Source organism: Triticum aestivum, chromosome 1B (genome assembly GCF_018294505.1).
Source record: "Triticum aestivum cultivar Chinese Spring chromosome 1B, IWGSC CS RefSeq v2.1, whole genome shotgun sequence".
In the NCBI taxonomy this organism is placed as follows: Eukaryota; Viridiplantae; Streptophyta; class Magnoliopsida; order Poales; family Poaceae; genus Triticum; species Triticum aestivum.
In genome coordinates, this window is record NC_057795.1 from 661199092 (window position 1) to 661216371 (window position 17280).

The 17280-nt window shown below is 42.7% G+C and overlaps 2 protein-coding genes and 2 non-coding genes across 5 annotated transcripts; 2 read left to right on the forward strand and 2 right to left on the reverse strand.

Moving 5' to 3' along the window:
* Positions 1 to 1171: 1171 nt before the first annotated feature.
* Positions 1172 to 4153, forward strand: LOC123146162 (urease accessory protein G). The gene is made up of 7 exons (XM_044565751.1): positions 1172 to 1341; positions 1442 to 1669; positions 2155 to 2215; positions 2805 to 3006; positions 3345 to 3466; positions 3582 to 3686; positions 3811 to 4153. The coding sequence occupies exons 1-7, from the start codon at positions 1271 to 1273 to the stop codon at positions 3892 to 3894; spliced, it is 873 nt and encodes a 290-aa protein (XP_044421686.1). The 5' UTR covers positions 1172 to 1270; the 3' UTR covers positions 3895 to 4153.
* A 437-nt stretch (positions 4154 to 4590) lies between these two features.
* Positions 4591 to 4663, reverse strand: TRNAR-ACG (transfer RNA arginine (anticodon ACG)). The gene has a single exon. It is a non-coding gene; the product is annotated as a tRNA-Arg (tRNA).
* A 2038-nt stretch (positions 4664 to 6701) lies between these two features.
* LOC123146170 (phosphoinositide phosphatase SAC7) lies at positions 6702 to 16676 on the forward strand. Of its 2 annotated transcripts, none has more exons than XM_044565769.1 (19): positions 6702 to 6992; positions 8569 to 8942; positions 9026 to 9117; positions 9311 to 9368; positions 9587 to 9643; positions 9741 to 9774; positions 9894 to 9974; positions 10156 to 10262; positions 10397 to 10483; positions 10597 to 10674; positions 11093 to 11163; positions 11254 to 11352; positions 12227 to 12326; positions 13733 to 13841; positions 13949 to 14021; positions 14495 to 14588; positions 14994 to 15086; positions 15377 to 15443; positions 16232 to 16676. In XM_044565769.1, exons 2-19 carry the CDS (start codon positions 8580 to 8582, stop codon positions 16354 to 16356), a joined length of 1788 nt encoding a protein of 595 aa, XP_044421704.1. In that variant the 5' UTR covers positions 6702 to 6992; positions 8569 to 8579; the 3' UTR covers positions 16357 to 16676. The 2 variants fall into 2 exon arrangements, with proteins under 2 accessions (XP_044421704.1, XP_044421696.1); XM_044565761.1 differs by lacking the exon at positions 6702 to 6992 and adding an exon at positions 7147 to 7530.
* A 316-nt stretch (positions 16677 to 16992) lies between these two features.
* On the reverse strand, positions 16993 to 17065 carry TRNAR-ACG (transfer RNA arginine (anticodon ACG)). Its single transcript has one exon. It is a non-coding gene; the product is annotated as a tRNA-Arg (tRNA).
* Positions 17066 to 17280: the final 215 nt, after the last annotated feature.

Consider the following 17280-nt stretch of genomic DNA (forward strand, 5'->3'; position numbering starts at 1 on the left):
TGCTCTTGCGGGGAGGTGTGGAACAGGGGCGAGGAGGAAGCCGGGGCGGCGGCCCCGGGCTGGGAGCCATGGTGTTTTGGCTGTGGTGATGTGTGCCCTCGCATCTCATTCGCAGTTTGAGGTGGCGCTATTGTGGGTGTTGCGCGCTGAAGCTTGGTGGTCGACGCTGGAGAGTGCAAGGCGCAACCCGAACGGCTCCAACGATCTCCATGCTTTTGGGTGGATCATATTTGCAGGCCTCCATTGGGATGTGTGTGTTCCGGGCGAAAGCCTTGACCCGTCTTTGTCGGTGTCGTCGATGGCGGCGTTTTCGGGCGTCGTACCCTTCTTGGAGGCGTCGTTGTGGAACTCATCTTTTTCTACGTGGGGCTCGGGCTCTCCGGGTGAAACCCTAAGCTCCAGATGTTTTAGGAGCGGGCGACAGCGGCGTCTTCGTCGTTCCCCCCTTGGGGGCGTTGCTTGGGAGAGTTAGCTTGTGCTTGGTGCATATGGTTTTCTCCTATGTCGAGTTTGATGGATGCCGGGGCAGCAGCCCCGGACGGCTGATGTGCGTCGACATCATGATTATTCATGAGTATTTTATGAGAATAAATGTATTCTTGTTCTTTTGACGGTGCCATAAGGGTAGAGAGTTTTCAGTCCTCGCAGATCTGATTATTCGGATGTTTGATCCTTTATGAAGTTGAAGTGTTTCATCGACATCGTGGTGAAGATATTATGGATCCGACGTCCTGCACTTCTAGGGGATCATCCCAGGCCCAAGTATGTTCATCGATCAAGCCTTCCCATATTTTTGGATGGGCGACTTAAAATGCTTTCAAAAATCATCGTTGGTAATGTTTGTGCGGATGAAAGAGTGACAACATCGTTGCTCCAGTCCAATTATAGCATTTTTATCGAAGTCTCTGAATTATTTCTTTTAATAGAGATTGATACAGCGAAGAAGGTGTTTCCAAGAGACTCCATTGTAGTTCTTAATCATATGAGTTACTTTGTATTTTGTTGGATCTTAGATCCGAATCAGTGTACCTATATTTGTTTTCAAAAAGAAGTACTGAATCTCTGAAGACGGTGATTATTTTTTTTAAAATTTAGTTTTAACGTCTCTCCGATCTCCCAGCAACAAAAAGGAAACCGAAAAAACACGTCACCAAACGAATCTAGTAGCGTCATCCTCCATTCCTCCTCTTGAGGTGAGAATCCCACAAGGTCAACCAACCAGCGGAATCAAACTCTTATCCTCCCACTCTCCCAAGTTTGGATTCCGTCCATGGCGTCCCAGGATCACCACCACCACCACCACCACGGCGGCCGCTCCCACGACGACGACCACCATCACGGGTGCGTTTACCCGCCTCCGCCTTCCCTGCCTCGCCCCCCTTCTCGCCGTCCGTGCAGCCGACTAAACCAGCGCCTGTTCTGCTTTGCTTTGCGCTTGCAGGGATGCCGCCGCCGCGACCGCCGGGAAGGGGGCGGGGGCGGGGGCGGGGGCGGGGTTGTGGGTCGGCGAGGACGGGCGCGTGTGGCACTCCCACGACGGCCTGGCGCCGCACTCCCACGAGCCCATCTACTCCGCCGGGGACTTCTCCAAGCGCGCGCCGCCGCTCGACTCCCGCAGCTTCGCCGACCGCGCCTTCACCGTCGGCATCGGCGGCCCCGTCGGCACCGGGTACGCCCGGCTTTTCTCCTCCGGTTGCTTAGGTGGCGGGCTGGCCGTTGTGTTGTGCTGTCCGGCGAGATAGGAGCCGTCTCTGCTGCATTTACCTCTGAATCTGCCTGTGTTTCCCGCGTACCGTCGGTGCAGATGTCAGCTGTAGCCTATTGATCTTTGATCTTTGGAGATAATTGTGGATGCATGTACTACACACATTTAGCCGCTGAAAAATGTTCCTTGGACCACAAATCTGTTGTGAAATGTTGGAGTTATTCTGGGGTTATGTTTCCCTACCACAGTATATACCATCCTAGCATTTTGGAATTCAGAAGAGAGTTTGGGAGATCTGGTTAATTCGAAGGAATTTGCGCATAGCGTTTTCGTGTTGACAAAATAACCTCATGTGGTGAAGCAAGGGTTTCTAATTTCATATGACAGCAACTATGAAATGATGAAGTGACATGATCCCCACAATCTTCTGCCTGTTCTGCCTTGTGCAGGAAGACTGCCCTGATGTTAGCACTCTGCACTTCCCTGCGTGACAAATATAGCCTTGCAGCGGTATGCACCATGGTTCTAACCTCTGATTCTCTCAAGGTGTACTTTTCCAGATTGAATACACCGCTTGTCACATCTTTGAGCACACTTTCACCATCATACCATTTGAAAATATATTCAGTTGCTCCTGTCTCTGAACTGCAAACAGTTGATTCATAAAATAAGTGTCTCGCTTCCACATTTACAATAGTTCAGCTGAAAGCAAAGCTTGATTGCCAATATTTTCAGTGAGCGGACATTGAAATGTAGTTACTTGACATTGCACCGATATTCTTCTGAAACACAGATACCAACAGTCTCCACTATGTATGCTTGATAGTCTCTGCCATGTATGCTTGAATTACAGTACACCTTAGGTTTTCTCTTTCTCCATGTGTTAATTCATAAAGTAAGTATCTTGCTGGCCGCAGTTCCAGTGATTCATGTCAATTAAAAAATTGCTTGCTAATATCAATCTTCCGTTATGGCTGGACACTGAAAGATAATTTACTTGCATTTTTATGATAACTTTCCGAACACTAAACCTTGCCCCCACCATCAGCTTAAATTGCATACTTAGGATTTCTCTTTCTTTGCTTCTTATTATGTGCAGGTCACGAATGATATATTCACAAAAGAGGATGGAGAATTCTTGGTCAAGCATGGAGCTCTTCCTGAAGAGCGTATACGTGCCGTTGAAACTGGAGGCTGCCCTCATGCAGCTATACGGGAGGACATCAGCATAAATCTGGGCCCTCTGGAGGAGCTCTCCAACTTGTACAAGGCTGATTTGCTGCTCTGTGAATCTGGAGGAGGTATTGTCCCTGTTGAATCTCACAATCATCGTGTATGTTTAGACAGGCTTAGTGTTGTCAGTTGACTGTTTGGAAAATGTCCTGTAGCTTTTTTTTTGAGTGAAACCTGTATCTTTTTCCGTAATATTGTCTAGGAACATGTTGCGTGAGCCGTTGATTTTTCTCAAGCTATATCGTTGTTTCTTGGCATTAGCTGAACATCTCACGATCCCTTTGCTTCTGGATATTGGGTGGCTGAATAGTATCCTCATGGCCCAACTTCTGCCATTTTATGATCAAGTCCATATGATCACTGATCAGGAAATAAGAAAGCTACTGTTTGTGCATCTTGTGTGCAGATAACCTGGCAGCCAACTTCAGCAGGGAGCTAGCAGACTACATAATCTACATCATAGATGTGTCTGGTGGGGACAAGATACCAAGAAAAGGTGGCCCTGGTATAACCCAGGCAGATCTTTTGGTGTGTTCCTAACCACAATGCAAACCTGCACTGTCAAACTGATCTATCTATCTTGTCACCTGTTTGAGACGCACCCACCGGTTTCACCAACTCGGATCATTCACTCCAAACTCAGGTCATAAACAAGACGGACCTGGCCTCCGCGGTTGGAGCTGACCTAGCCGTGATGGAGCGGGACGCCCTTCGGATGCGGGAAGGAGGGCCCTTTGTGTTCGCCCAGGTTCAACATCAGACCATACACACGCTCACGCACGCACACACACACGCACACTTGCGCAGTTCTCTCGTTCTTGTAATAATCGTAATGCCATGAACTCATTCTGCTCTGTGCATCGCTGGTGCAGGTGAAACACGGGGTCGGCGTGGAGGAGATCGTGGACCACGTGCTGCGAGCCTGGGAGATCGCCACCGGCAACCGGCGCCGATAGAGAGGCTCTCTCGCGCACACAAAGTAATTGTAGGGCATGTGTTCATGTCGCCCGAACACACGCACACACGCACGTGTAAATTGTGGAGCCGTCTTCTTTTCGCCCCGAATAAAATGCGCGCCGTTCAGTGCTGCCCGCTGAAAAACAACGAACTGAACCCGGATACAGTGGGCGAGTTCTTCCTGTAACTTCATCAGATGCAAGGGCCCATGATGAGAATGAATAAGCAAAACTGTAATGCTAAGGCATTGTTGCCTTCGCTGTGTCGTGAGCTGGGCACTCTGGAGAGCAGCAAAACCATAAGATTCTTTCGGATCAGAGGGCAACCTGGTGCATGTAGCTCCCGCTTGCACAGGGTCCAGGGAAGGGTCCGACCACTTTGGGTCTATAGTACGCAGCCTTTCCTTACATTTCTGTAAGAGGCTGTTTCCAGGACTTGAACCCATGACCTCATGGTCACAAGGCAGCACCTTTACCACTGCAGCATCTTTCGGATCAGAGGATATATATGAAATAGAAATGGTTCTGTCACGGTATGTTTGAAGCATTTTGAGCGATGGATCAGGAAGGTACATACACCAGGTCTCATAATCAGCAGGATTTGGGAACTTTCATGGATTATTTATCATGGGTACAGAAGCTTTAGGGGCAAAAGTAAGGAAGAAGAAAAGGAAAAACGCAAAAAAAAAGGAGGAGCGACTCCGCTGGGGATCGAACCCAGAATCTCTGGTTTCGTAGACCAGCGCCTTATCCATTGGGCCACGGAGTCATTGATGGTGAATTTGCACTACTAGTGAACTAGGTCTGCAACATAAGCAGGGAATGAAGAAAGGTAACAGTGCTCAGCACTATATCCAAGTGCAAAAGCAAAATTATCCATGTAACTGTACATACATGTAGGGAACATCCACATGTACGCCCTTGCTTGGTTACACGTGGATCGGTGCCCTATCATGTTCGGTTAACTCATGCCCCCCTCCCTACTAGCAGGGTACAAATCATATCGGAGGATCCGGATTCTTATTGTTCTTCTATAAGTGAAGGAACCATAGTTTAGATTCGCTGATGATAGGACGGAGAAGGAGATGAGAGCTCAACCTGCATCAAAGGCTTCACCCTTGCTCCCTGCTGTCAACTAGTGGGCTTCGATGAAGGAAAAGATGGCTTTAGATAAGAATGTAGCCCCATCCCCTCTCGGCCATGGCTTCCCGGTAGAACCTCAATTCACACAACTTGTTACAGAATCAGAAAAAAGAAGAAGTGGGTTTTCACACGGCTTGCTCATTGTGCTGGTCCCACTTTTCTATCTACTTGGTCGAGCCAAAAGAATAGAACGGAACAACAGGAGGCGAAGAGCGGAGTATAACCAAGGAGCTTTCATTGCGCGTGAAGGACTTAAAGGAAGACCGTGCTCTAAAGTGTGCACTGAGAGTTTTGTTTAAAGAACACTTGGTCTTACCCACTTCGTTTTGAGCCATGAAACGCACGTGGTGGTCATTATCCTAGAAAACGTAACCATTTTCTTGACGCTAGGGTGGATCCTATAGAAATACCACTTCCTCATGAATTTATCTTGAATCGGGACCTTTTGGTCAACTTAGTACATGTTCCTAGTCCTTTTATTACCGATCTGGAAAAGAGAGAAGAACCAGAGATGGAATGAATGCTTCTAGAGATGGATAGGAAACTCAGTAGATCTTGGCACCCCTTTTCGATTTACTCGTCAAGCCTAAGAAAGAGTGTGGCCAGGGTCGATGCACCTTTAGGGGCATGTATCCCCTGTCGTGGGCTTACGGGAGATAACTCTATTTAAGACACCTATATATAACCCACGACTGCGGGTTTTCGCTCTTACTTGAAAAGGGGGAGAGCTCAGAATTCTGGTCTTTCTTGCCTAGATCTGATTCGGATGTACTACAGAAGTGAATGGACCCTTAGTTGGCTGGTTCGATCAATCGGAAGGCTCGGTCTCTATGGCGCATTCTGATACAGAAAGAAAAGAACCAAACTCCTGTATTTAAACCCTTATGTGTTCATGCTTTCCTTGCTTGTCTTTGAGAGTTGATTGACTTGGTGTTTTAGCCCCAGGCCGAACTAACAAATACGGGGTATCATTGATCCCCGGTGTCTGGAGATCACCCTCCGACGCAGAGTTATTAATAGTTTTGCAAGTCTATAGACTAAAGGATAAGAATGATGCGTCTTTGTAGTCACCTTCACTTTATTCCAAATCATAGATATTTTTACAAGCTAACAAACCTTGTATCATGGGTGACACCATCAAAACAGAGATAAAGTGCACGCTCAAGAACCATTGTATCATCAAAGTCACTTCGATAAGACTGAGTCAATTTTATCAACTTCTTAACATTAAACTGAGAAGACTAATCATTTGGACTCAAAGCATACATACACCAAAACAACTCGGAAATTACCACATGAAATCTGCCATTTTAACTCTACAACCAACATTGCGAGTGTACTGGGGACCATGTAGAGTAGATGATCTGAATCAAATTTAAGTGCACTGGTCCGAACTAGCCAATTTTACCTGCAAGTATAAAGTTCCATACTAAAATCTACATGTTATTATGAAAGAAAATATTTGAACTGGCCTAGTCCCCTAAGCCGGTTAATTTATACACATAAAATTGTTAAAACTAACATTGTTTCTAACATTGAAATTGCACACAAACAAAAAATTGGAACGGAAAAAACCTTATAGACGACCTATAGAAAGAGAGAGAGAATTGCATAATTATATAGTAACTGTGAAGTTGGATCTGGAATCTAAAACAAACAACAATTTCGAACCAGCATTGCTAGTGAAGCTGAATCCGCTGAATCTAGATCAAAACCGACACAAACATGGTCTCATATAGTAACTGTGAATCCGCTTTCCTATCAAAGTGAAAAATCCGGTGGGGAGTCAACGTGCGTCCGCCCCTGGTCCTGGTCTGCAAAACCGCGGAGGAGCGAGACACGAGGGCACCATCCGCATCACCGACGCCGCCGGTCGGTCCCTGCCCTGCCGCCCCCGGCGTCGCTCCGCCGCTCGCCCCCATCTCCCAGCCGACTCGCGCGCGCCGGCCGAAAAGGTCAGTCAGTCGGCAGCTCAGATTCCCTTTTGCTCTCGCCGTGATTTACCTTGCTTCTTCAGCTCAAGCATCAACCTTTTAGTCGGCCGGCGACGTGCCTGCTGCCTGCGCCTGACTAGATCCGAGGAGCCCCTTGCCAGAGCTTGAGCTCGGCCGTGCCTGGATCCCGGTTACAGTACCCCACGCCACAAAGTTTATCACCCACCTTCTTCTGATGATTCTCAGCTTGCCCGCCCGATCCTGATCCGGAATCAGCCTATAGGCAGGCAGGGCCACGCCGCACGGACAGCCAGATCCCCCATGGCCCGAGATCTCCAGCACCGCCCGCGTGCCTAGGCGTCGATGGCCGCAGGCCGCGCTCTCTACGCCCTTCCGCCCCCCTGCGCAAATCGCCGCTTGACTGGCAGGGTGAAGGGCGCTAGAAGATGGCTTGCTTCGCAGCAGAGTTGTTGTGCTCGCCCCATGGCTTCCAAAGCTCGTTTTCCCTGGCGCGGCGCAGGCCGCTTGCTCGGCCCGCTTACGCTTGTCCATGCCCAAGGTTCAGTTTATATGTTTTGGCTGCTGGCTTGCTGCTTGTGCTTGGGTGGGTTTCAGCATTACAAGGGGCTTGCTCTCATGATAATATTGGTTATTGTCTTCAATCCAAAAGAAACGATGCAGCCAAACTTCTCTATCTTTGATAGCTACTCCCTCCGTCCGAAAATACTTGTCATCAAAATAGATAAAAGAGGATGTATCTAGATGTGTTTTAGTTCTAAATACATCTCTTTTTGTCCATTTTGATGACAAGTATTTCCGGACGGAGGGAGTAATTAGTAGAAATAAAGTTCAGGCCAGGTGGGAATGGCGTCATTACATTTGCCATGAAAATTACTTTGGCAGCACAATCTTTTCCTTATATGTTCATAAAAAAATTAGTAATTGTCCATGTTGCATACTGAAGACTGAAAGGTAAAAAACAATGTTGTTCTATTTGGAACAGAGGGAGTATTTTAGTAGAAATCTTAGTTCCATATACGCCCTCATGACTTTTTTTTAATTCTAAGCACCACCTCACAAGTATTTTATGGTTGCAAAACTTTGATCAAACTCTTGACTTCTATCGTTAAATTGAAACTGAAATTTTTATGTGGTCTGAAAAAATCAGTTAATGCTAACACTAACATACAAAGCCTATGTTGCTAGTCATGCTCATGAAAAAAAAAGTTGTAGGAAGTATAACAGAAAAACTACAAAGTAAATCACCATCTTTGGCATCTTAGGCTACTATTTCAATGCCAGCGTTAGAAAAACAATTCACGCTTTCTGTTGAAATTTAGTGAATAGGTAACACCAGGAGTATCGTTGTTGAGACAATCAATGGCTGTTGGGGGTGTTTAGCACAGAAGTAGTTGCTTTATTACAACCCCATGACTTGTATGGGGTTTCTTAATGCATCCTCAATTCCTCATTATTTAAGTGTATGGTCACATTGTGGTCTGTTGAATATATTAACATTTTTATTTGTATCCCTTGTCATATCACATATGGCTGCTTCACTATACTTACCGTGGATGGTATTTGATCTCTATTTCAGGGTATCCCATCATGGATGCAGCAAAGGATGCAAACCCGTCATGTAAACTCCACACAAGACTGAGACTCTGGGAGTTTGCAGACCGTTATATATTTGAACCAATTGATGGTCTTGCTGACTTATATTTGTCAGTTAGCCGGGCCAGTGGATCAATGAATTTAGTTGAAGAGTTGCCACCACGTAGCCCCTCCACAAATCCTAAAGTTCAAACAGTTTATGGTGTGATAGGAGTGCTCAAACTTGCAGTTGGATCGTATTTTTTTGTGATCACTGACCGTGATTGTGTGGGATCATACCTGGGGCATGCAATTTTCAAAGTTACAGGACTGAAAGTCCTTCGCTGCAATGACTCACTTACCACTTCTTCCGAGCAGGTCTAACAATGCTTATTTGCTCCCAGTTAATATTATTTCCACCTATATTCCATCTATTGAACATCCCAATTAACTATTAGCAGAAAAAAATGGAATCTGAAATTTCCGAACTCCTGGATGCTGCTGAGAAGACCATGGGCCTCTACTTCTCCTACGATATCAACTTAACACTTAAGTGAGTATCTTATTTACAAAACATGCCAGCTGCACTTGTGTATTAGGGTCAAGCCATTTAACTTGTAAACGAAGAAGGCATTTTCTCCCTCTCTCTTCATGTTTATGATACAGACATGCTGACATGTTTTAGTTACTTTTATTCTTATGTTCTCACTGTAATTGACATCATATCTTTGTCCCTGCTATTCCAGTTCACAGAGTCTGTATGATGTAGATGACGAGTTCAAATCACGTCCTCTTTGGAGACAGGTTTGATTCCTTGTCATTTCTAGTTGTACAGTGTGCTTACACATGGAGGGCCTGATCCCCCCTCCCCCCTTTCCTCGTAATATGTGAAGCTTTGTTGCTTATCACTTACTTGTATATGGAACACCAGTACCAGGCCATCTTTGTTACGTCCCGCCAGCTGCATTTTCAGCTATCAGTATAACTATTCTTTCACAGATTAATGAACATTATTCTTTCAGGCAGAGCCGAGATTTCTGTGGAACAGCTACTTGTTGGAACCTCTAATTGAGAACAAAGTAAGATAAGTTTTTCCGTTTATTTGTTTTTTCAGTTTTAAAGTAGGTATAACCAATATATGCAGAGTATTTGATTCCTGCCTTTTTCCATTGACAGCTGGACCAGTATTTATTGCCAGTCATTCAAGGCAGTATCCTTGTCTTGCATGTCATTTACACTTGTCACGGCCAGATATATAAGATGATATATTTCTATGTGAAACTCAATGAGCCCTATAATGTGAGTTACTGCAACTTAACTAAATATCAGGTTTTGAGAATATCCAGGCAGAAGTTGGGTCAGAGAAGGTAAATGTGACCCTGATAGCACGTAGGTGCACAGGGAGGATAGGTGAGGTTTATGAGACATCAAAATAAGATTATTCACAAGTTTCCTTCAATCAATGCTACTGATATACATTTTACTATATGTACACATTTTTATTATAATGTTATATCCTGATTTCTTGTTCTCGAGAAACTCAATGCCCTATGATTGAACAACACTTCATGAAGCTATTATATAAATGAAGGTACTCGTATGTGGAGACGAGGAGCTGATTCAGAGGGTTATGCTGCAAACTTTGTTGAATCAGAGCAGATAATGCAATCAAAAGGGTATACAGCATCCTATGTACAAGTAAGTTTCTTCATACATACAGACAGCCTATTACCCATTCTTTCAGTATATGTGCTAGTAATCTCGTTTGTTGGTTCTTGGTTCCTAAAATACTTTAATCACCTCCAAACATTAACAAATTATGTTTTCTGTAGGTTCGAGGTTCTATGCCATTCTTGTGGGAGCAGATTGTTGATTTGACATACAAACCTAGCTTCGACGTTGTTAGACAAGAGGAAGCGGTTAACCCTCTCAACTTATGCTTTGTTTTGTTGACACTGATCAGCAATCCAAGCTGCGTTTACTATTTTCTTTCCTCTTAATTTGTCTCGGACTTCTTTCTATGTGTCTTCAGCCTAGTGTACTTGAGAGGCACTTCAAAGACTTACAAAAGAAATATGGAGCTGTCTTGGCTGTTGATCTTGTCAATACAGTAAGTACTGTGCTCTCGGCCTTCTAGCTCAACCAGTGTTCTGTTCAAACTAAGATATATTTGCTTCAGAAAATGCCATCACACATTGCTTCTGCTCCCGGTTAAAGGTGTCAAATGTACAAAATTAGATTCAAATTCTTTATTTTAATGATCGATGATTCTCAGTCACTTGTAAATGTGTGTGCTATTTCTTTCTCTGGTATGATTTATTCCTTGACATGGAATTAAATTATCTGTTCAGCTTATGTTGCAGATTAGTAAAAAATAATATTTGATGAAGTGATTATTGACAGATTTTCCTTTTCGACAGAGCATGAGTAGCACATTCTTTCCTAATGAGTCTGGTTTGTTAACTTTATTATGTTTTCCATGTAATATTCATCTTGCACCTCTCTTTTTCCTGTATGGCTATATTCAGCAAGGTGGTGAAGGCCGACTCCATGAAAGATATGCAAAATCTATCGAACCAATTCTCAGTGAAGATGTAAGGTAATGCTTTATTTTGCTGTTTCTATCTACTGTAGAGTTATCACATCGCGTCTTAGTAGCTAAATGCGTATCTAAGCTTGTCTTCTGCAGATATGTGCATTTTGACTTCCATCGTATTTGTGGCCATGTTCACTTTGAGCGCCTCTCACAGTTGTATGAGCAAATTGAGGATTACCTGAAGAAACACAAGTATGTTGCCAGAAGATATAGTATTTTGTGTTCCATCTTCCATGACATACTACCAATCACTTTTGTACATTTAACTTTGGTTTTACTTTTCTATTATTGTATGTTTTTTCCTCTTGTTTGGGACTGAAAGGCTTTGATATGATCTGCTTGCTCCTTGAGGTGTTCCTTGAAAATTACACTCTCTTAATAGTTGATATGTTTTTTCTCTTTTTTCTGCAATCAGGCAATCTCTTAACCATAGAGAGATTGATCTATGCTCATTCCCTTGAAAATTACACCAATCTTAAAGCAGGAATAGGGTTGATATGATCTGCTTGCTCCTTGAGGTGTTCCAAGATTTGTACAGCTAATATTCAAGTCGGGGACCAGGGCTCTACTATTTCTTTTTGTACTTACTAGCCTAATGGTAATTGTTAATCGGTCAGCTTTGCTTGCTACTAAAGTGACATAACCTATTTGTGGTGCTTGATTATTTACATTATAACATAAAAAACGATACCATCATACCCCCAGTCATCTTGTTAGCAAACAACTTATTTTTTGACTCCACTTCTAAGGTTTGGGTATTGGTTGGAGCCTTTAAGGCACTAGTGCATCTGCCTCAAGAGAGCTAATATATGCTGTTTTTGGTAAAACGGAATTCCTGGCAGAACATGAAAATTGAAGCATGTCTACAGTTGTACTCTTAGTACTGTCCTGTGTAGCTGTTTGAGTTTTCTTCGTCTTAGGAAGAAAAGTGAAGACCAATTTGTGTGGTTTTAAGTACATCCATCTATTATGTTCCCTTGTGCTTTATATCAGAGATTCTTATATCCTTCGATGGTATCTTTCCTTCTCATGGTATTGGCGTATTGCTAACAATGTTGTGCTAAAGGTACTTCCTGTTGAACGAGAAAGGCGAGAAAATTCAGGAGCAGCTCGGCACTGTCAGAAATAATTGTATTGATTGTTTAGATCGTACCAATGTAACTCAGGTACATCTTTCCAATTTCAAGTACATTTTTTATTTCCTTTCGTATGAATCTCAATTTTAACAACAGGTTTTGTAATCCGATAACACTTTAATTAATTCACTTGGCACGACTGACATTATTTTTACATGGGCTATAGTTTAGCAAACAACTTATAGAGTCCAATATGTAGGATCAAGGATGACAATATGAGCGATGGGGGTGGGAATAGAAGATCTCTAAAACCTTCTAACAAGTTTTTTTGTGCGAAAAACTCGAGAAAATTAGTTTTGTGCCATTTGATGCCTTCATAATCTGTTATTTGCTAAATGCATGGTGCATCAACACCCTTTTTCTAGGATACTAGGTCGAGGCTATCCTAGGGTTACAAGCAAGCAGACAATGCGATTCTAGAAATGCAAAGCGCAAAGTAAAAGACAAGAGATAAATCACACAAGGAGACAATAGTTGGTATTCCCTAGTCTACATTGAGGGCAGGCGAACTGAGCTTGCTAAGGTTGCTGCTGCTCCACGCCAGGGATGGCCAGTACCAAGTCACTCACAATTCTGCAGTAGTGGCCCTGCGTCGAGAATTAGGATGGTTCTTTCCAATCAAGTAATCTATTTCCCTAAATAGTGTAATTAGTTACCCAGGATACAAATTAACTGTTTGATATATTTATCATACCCAGTTTATATTAAGATTGATTCTGTCAAGAATTGTTAGGAGGAGAGTCATATATATAATGAGGCTATGTTATCACTAATATTTCTCATCTCCAAGGCTCAACATGTTCGGTAGACAAATCCCTTGCCCCTATCTCTGTGGCGCAGTTAACTGCATGACAGGGTCACCCTGCTTAACTCATGATCATGGATAACCAGGCATTATATTTACTTCTATACTTACTTACTTACGAAGCCTTTTATCCCAAACAAGTTGGGGTAGGCTAGATAAAAACCCTTTCACGAGGACTTCCCAGGAGGTCACCCATCCTAGTACTATTCTCGCCCAAATGGGTTTCATACCCAAAAGACTGGCTTAGTTTTTACGTTGGCTCGCCAAGCCTATCACAACCCTTAGATATGAAACCCTTTCACGAGGACTTCCCAGGAGGTCACCCATCCTAATACTACTCTCGCTCAAATGGGTTTCATACCCATGGGACTGGCTAGTTTTTACATTGGCTCGCCAAGCCTATCACAACCCTCCTCCTTTACCCGGACTTGGGACCGGCTATGCCTAGAAGACATAGGCGGAGTTATTAGTCTGTTATTTACTTCTATCTTGGTATAAATTCTTTTGTCATGGATTATTAGTCTGTTACTACCGTTCTTTCTTTTGTTTTATATTCTCTTCCGTCTGTCGAATGTTCAATTCTCATCCGTATGTCTGAACTTTGCTGATAATCTCTACTATGACAAAACAGAGCATGATTGCGAGAAGAATTCTGGAGAGCCAACTTCAACAAATAGGAGTTTTCGGTGTTAACGATACAATAACCAAGTATCCAGCTTTTGATGCAAGCTACAAAGTTTGTGAGTATTATGTTCATATTTACTAGCCTGTGTTTTTCTCATTTGTATGTCTCCCATGCTTTTGTATATTTGAACCGTGTTGCTGAAATGGAAGAATCATTTTCCAGTGTGGGCCAATCATGGAGATGCAATAAGTATTCAGTACTCTGGAACTCCTGCTTTGAAGGGAGACTTTGTTCGGTAATTTCTATACAACACAATTTGCATGTTCTTATTGGAAGTGCATTATATTTACATCTATTGCTAGTCTTAGTTCATCCCTTTTCCAGAAAGCCTGGGAACTACTCTCAGTTTTGCATTGCAAATAGGAATATTAGTATTTTCACCACCTTGATTGTGTTCACAGCTGAACCACAGCAAATCTCTATAGTCCATACCACTTTCACCGAGATAACGAGCAACTGCAAAGATATATTTTACTGATCTGTGGTGCAAAGTCCCCATCATTGTGGTTGGGTAGTGTCTCTTTGTTAATGTCAATACCTATCAGAGAAAATGGGCCTAAGATAACAGATAACTATCGTTGAAGTGATATGCTTCTGTTCTTGGAACTCTCCTATATTAATGCTACTTATTTAAGCTCATTTTATTGTTTATTTGGACACTTCTGCTGAAACATAGTGTATTTTACAATCATTATTTTTGTCTACAAGATATGGGAAGCGAAGTGCCCAGGGAATTTTCAATGATCTCCAGTATTCACTTGCTAGATACTACTTCAACAACTTCGCAGATGGGACGAAGCAGGTATGCAGCTGACCTTTTATGCATGTGAGACTCGTGAGTATGTCGCTATGTCAGTAGCCAAGTAAATTCATGATTGAGACTTTGTCGATTCGTCATCTTGATGGTGCCCAAACATCAAACAATTGGTAGCTTATGGTGACATTTAGTTGTTCATTGAATAGTGCGAATGCAACTAATTACATATCATGAAATCTGTTTGACACATGAGGAAAATGTACTATAAATGGACTATTACGTTTGAAGAGGGCCTTGTTGGCCAAAAAAAGGATCCTCCGTAATTTTGTGTTGCTTAGGTTTCCAAAATCTAGCGGGCAACATTTGTTTAACTTACTTCCAGTAAAAAAACTGAACTAGGATGCAAGTGCCCCATTGTTTATTTGTCTATTTATTGGTTGTCCTTTATAGGATGCCATGGATCTTCTTCAAGGACGTTACATCACATCTGTTAGTCGAGACATGGCACCTCCAGCAAAAGCAGGATTTGTAGAGAGCTATGCGGTGAGTACAGTTTTACTATTGCTTTCTGTTCTTACCAGTCAGATTGTGAAGTTGTTCATTGGAAAATGGAAATGCTTATTTAGTATTCTAGTATAGGTCAGCTCTGGAATATTTCTGATATGTACCTGGCCTTGTGGGTGTGCTGTTACTAGGAACATGATTGCAGACACTTAGTAGTACTCACTTCAGCATATAGTTATGTATGGTACACAACTAGAATGGATAGAGACGGGTTTCATCTCTTTTCCGAATAGAAAAGATCTCTCACTTGTGCTATTCTTCTTTTACAGTCCGCCCGCCTTGCTTTTGCATTGGTTTCCGGAGCTTTTATGTTCATGATGATGTCCCTGAGACATGGTAAGATTTCTCAATCTGCTGAAAACCTGAAATATATGCTTGCTATGATTTGCTTGCATTCTGTCAACTAGTGCTTGTTATGTTATGCTTGGCTGCTTCTGATAATTATGTTAACTAGTGCTCGCTATGATTTGCTTGCATTCTTTCAAGCAGAAACTTTTGAAGTCTGTTTTTTGAGAACTCTTTGGGTGCTGGACGCGCAAGTTTTACCCCTAAATAATTGTATTATGCTAGTTAAAACTAGTACATTTTGCCAAAATCCACTTTGGGCAAGTTTCTTGTAGTTCTTTTCATATTTCAATGGATTAATAGAAGAAGAGTCATGCTGTTATTACAGTATGCCTGGTGGGGTTTAATACTTCCAACTGTGCCACTCGGACATATTTTCAACCTTAACTTACATACATTAATATTATTGTAGACATCCTTGATTTTGTTTTCTACTCACAAATAATACCCGTAATAATACATAAAATCTAGATTGATGTATGTTTCAAGTGTGTATCAAACTATCAAAGCTCCAGTGTATGCTTCTGTAGCATCCGTTATGTACTTGGTATCATCACAGTTATGGCTATCTGTATCAGTTTGCAAGTTTGTGACTCGGTTTTGCCGGGTGATTGTAACAAAAAATGACATGTTTATATCCCTTGATGGAACATGTATGCATATAACTCAGCTGCAGCCCCAGTTGCCCTGGTTGATTGTACCATGGATAGATGTCAACGTGGAGAATGCATGGAATGCATATAACTCAATTGCAATCTCTCTCTCTCTCTTTGCTGCAGCTCGGCATGATGCTCGTCACTTATTGCTGTCACTTCTCTGGGCTGGTCTTTGTATCGGTATCACACACTTTGTGAGAAGCAACGGCCGGGTGTTCACGAACCGGCCCCGTGCCCACAAGTTGTAATGCCCTTTGATGGAAGAAGGCGAGCGATAATATTATCATCATTCATTCATCAAACAATGGCAGCACTCCACTTTGTTTGCTATGTAAAGAAGATGCAACTGGTGTCCATACCTTTTCTCATGAAGATTGTGTTCTGTATCCATCTATATGTATATTCTTTGTTCTTCGAGTCCACACATAATCGATTTTTTTACCGGTAAACAAACGACCACTTGCAGTATCGTAAGGACAGCTAGTTGTGTATTTATTCTAAAACTGGCAAAATGATGTTTGTCCAGAGCTTGTGCAGTTATTATGCCAATTGAGATTTTTTTTATCAACGCGGTGTACAATTTGCAATGATCTTGCAAACGGTATTTTTTTTTTACTGTCTTGTGAATGAAACTCTGTGCCTCCTGTGTTTTGCATTATAGCTATAGCTCATTCATACACGAGAGAGATGGCATATGCATGTATGTATGGTTTTGCGCTCTTTTTTGGCGTGCACATTTCATTTCCATGACGATTTGGTGAAAAGCGGCGATGGAATAAGATTTTTTTTACCGTGAGATTCAGCTATGATAATGTAACAAAATCTGTCAGGAGGTGGGCCCAGAATGAAGTTTGATTTGGGAAAAAAACGAGAAAAAGGAGGAGCGACTCCGCTGGGGATCGAACCCAGAATCTCTGGTTTCGTAGACCAGCGCCTTATCCATTGGGCCACGGAGTCACTGTGTGACTTGGTGGCACACACAAGTTACAATACTCGGCCATTATGAGCAGAGAATGGAAAAAAGACAACAGTGCTCAACAGCACATGTAAGTGTGAAGGTAAAATTATCCTTGAAATTGTAAATATATGTAGTAAAATCTATGTGTAAGTGTGGAAGTTAATGTAAATAAAATATGCTACTCCCCCGGATCCATATGCTGCCTGGTCATAGA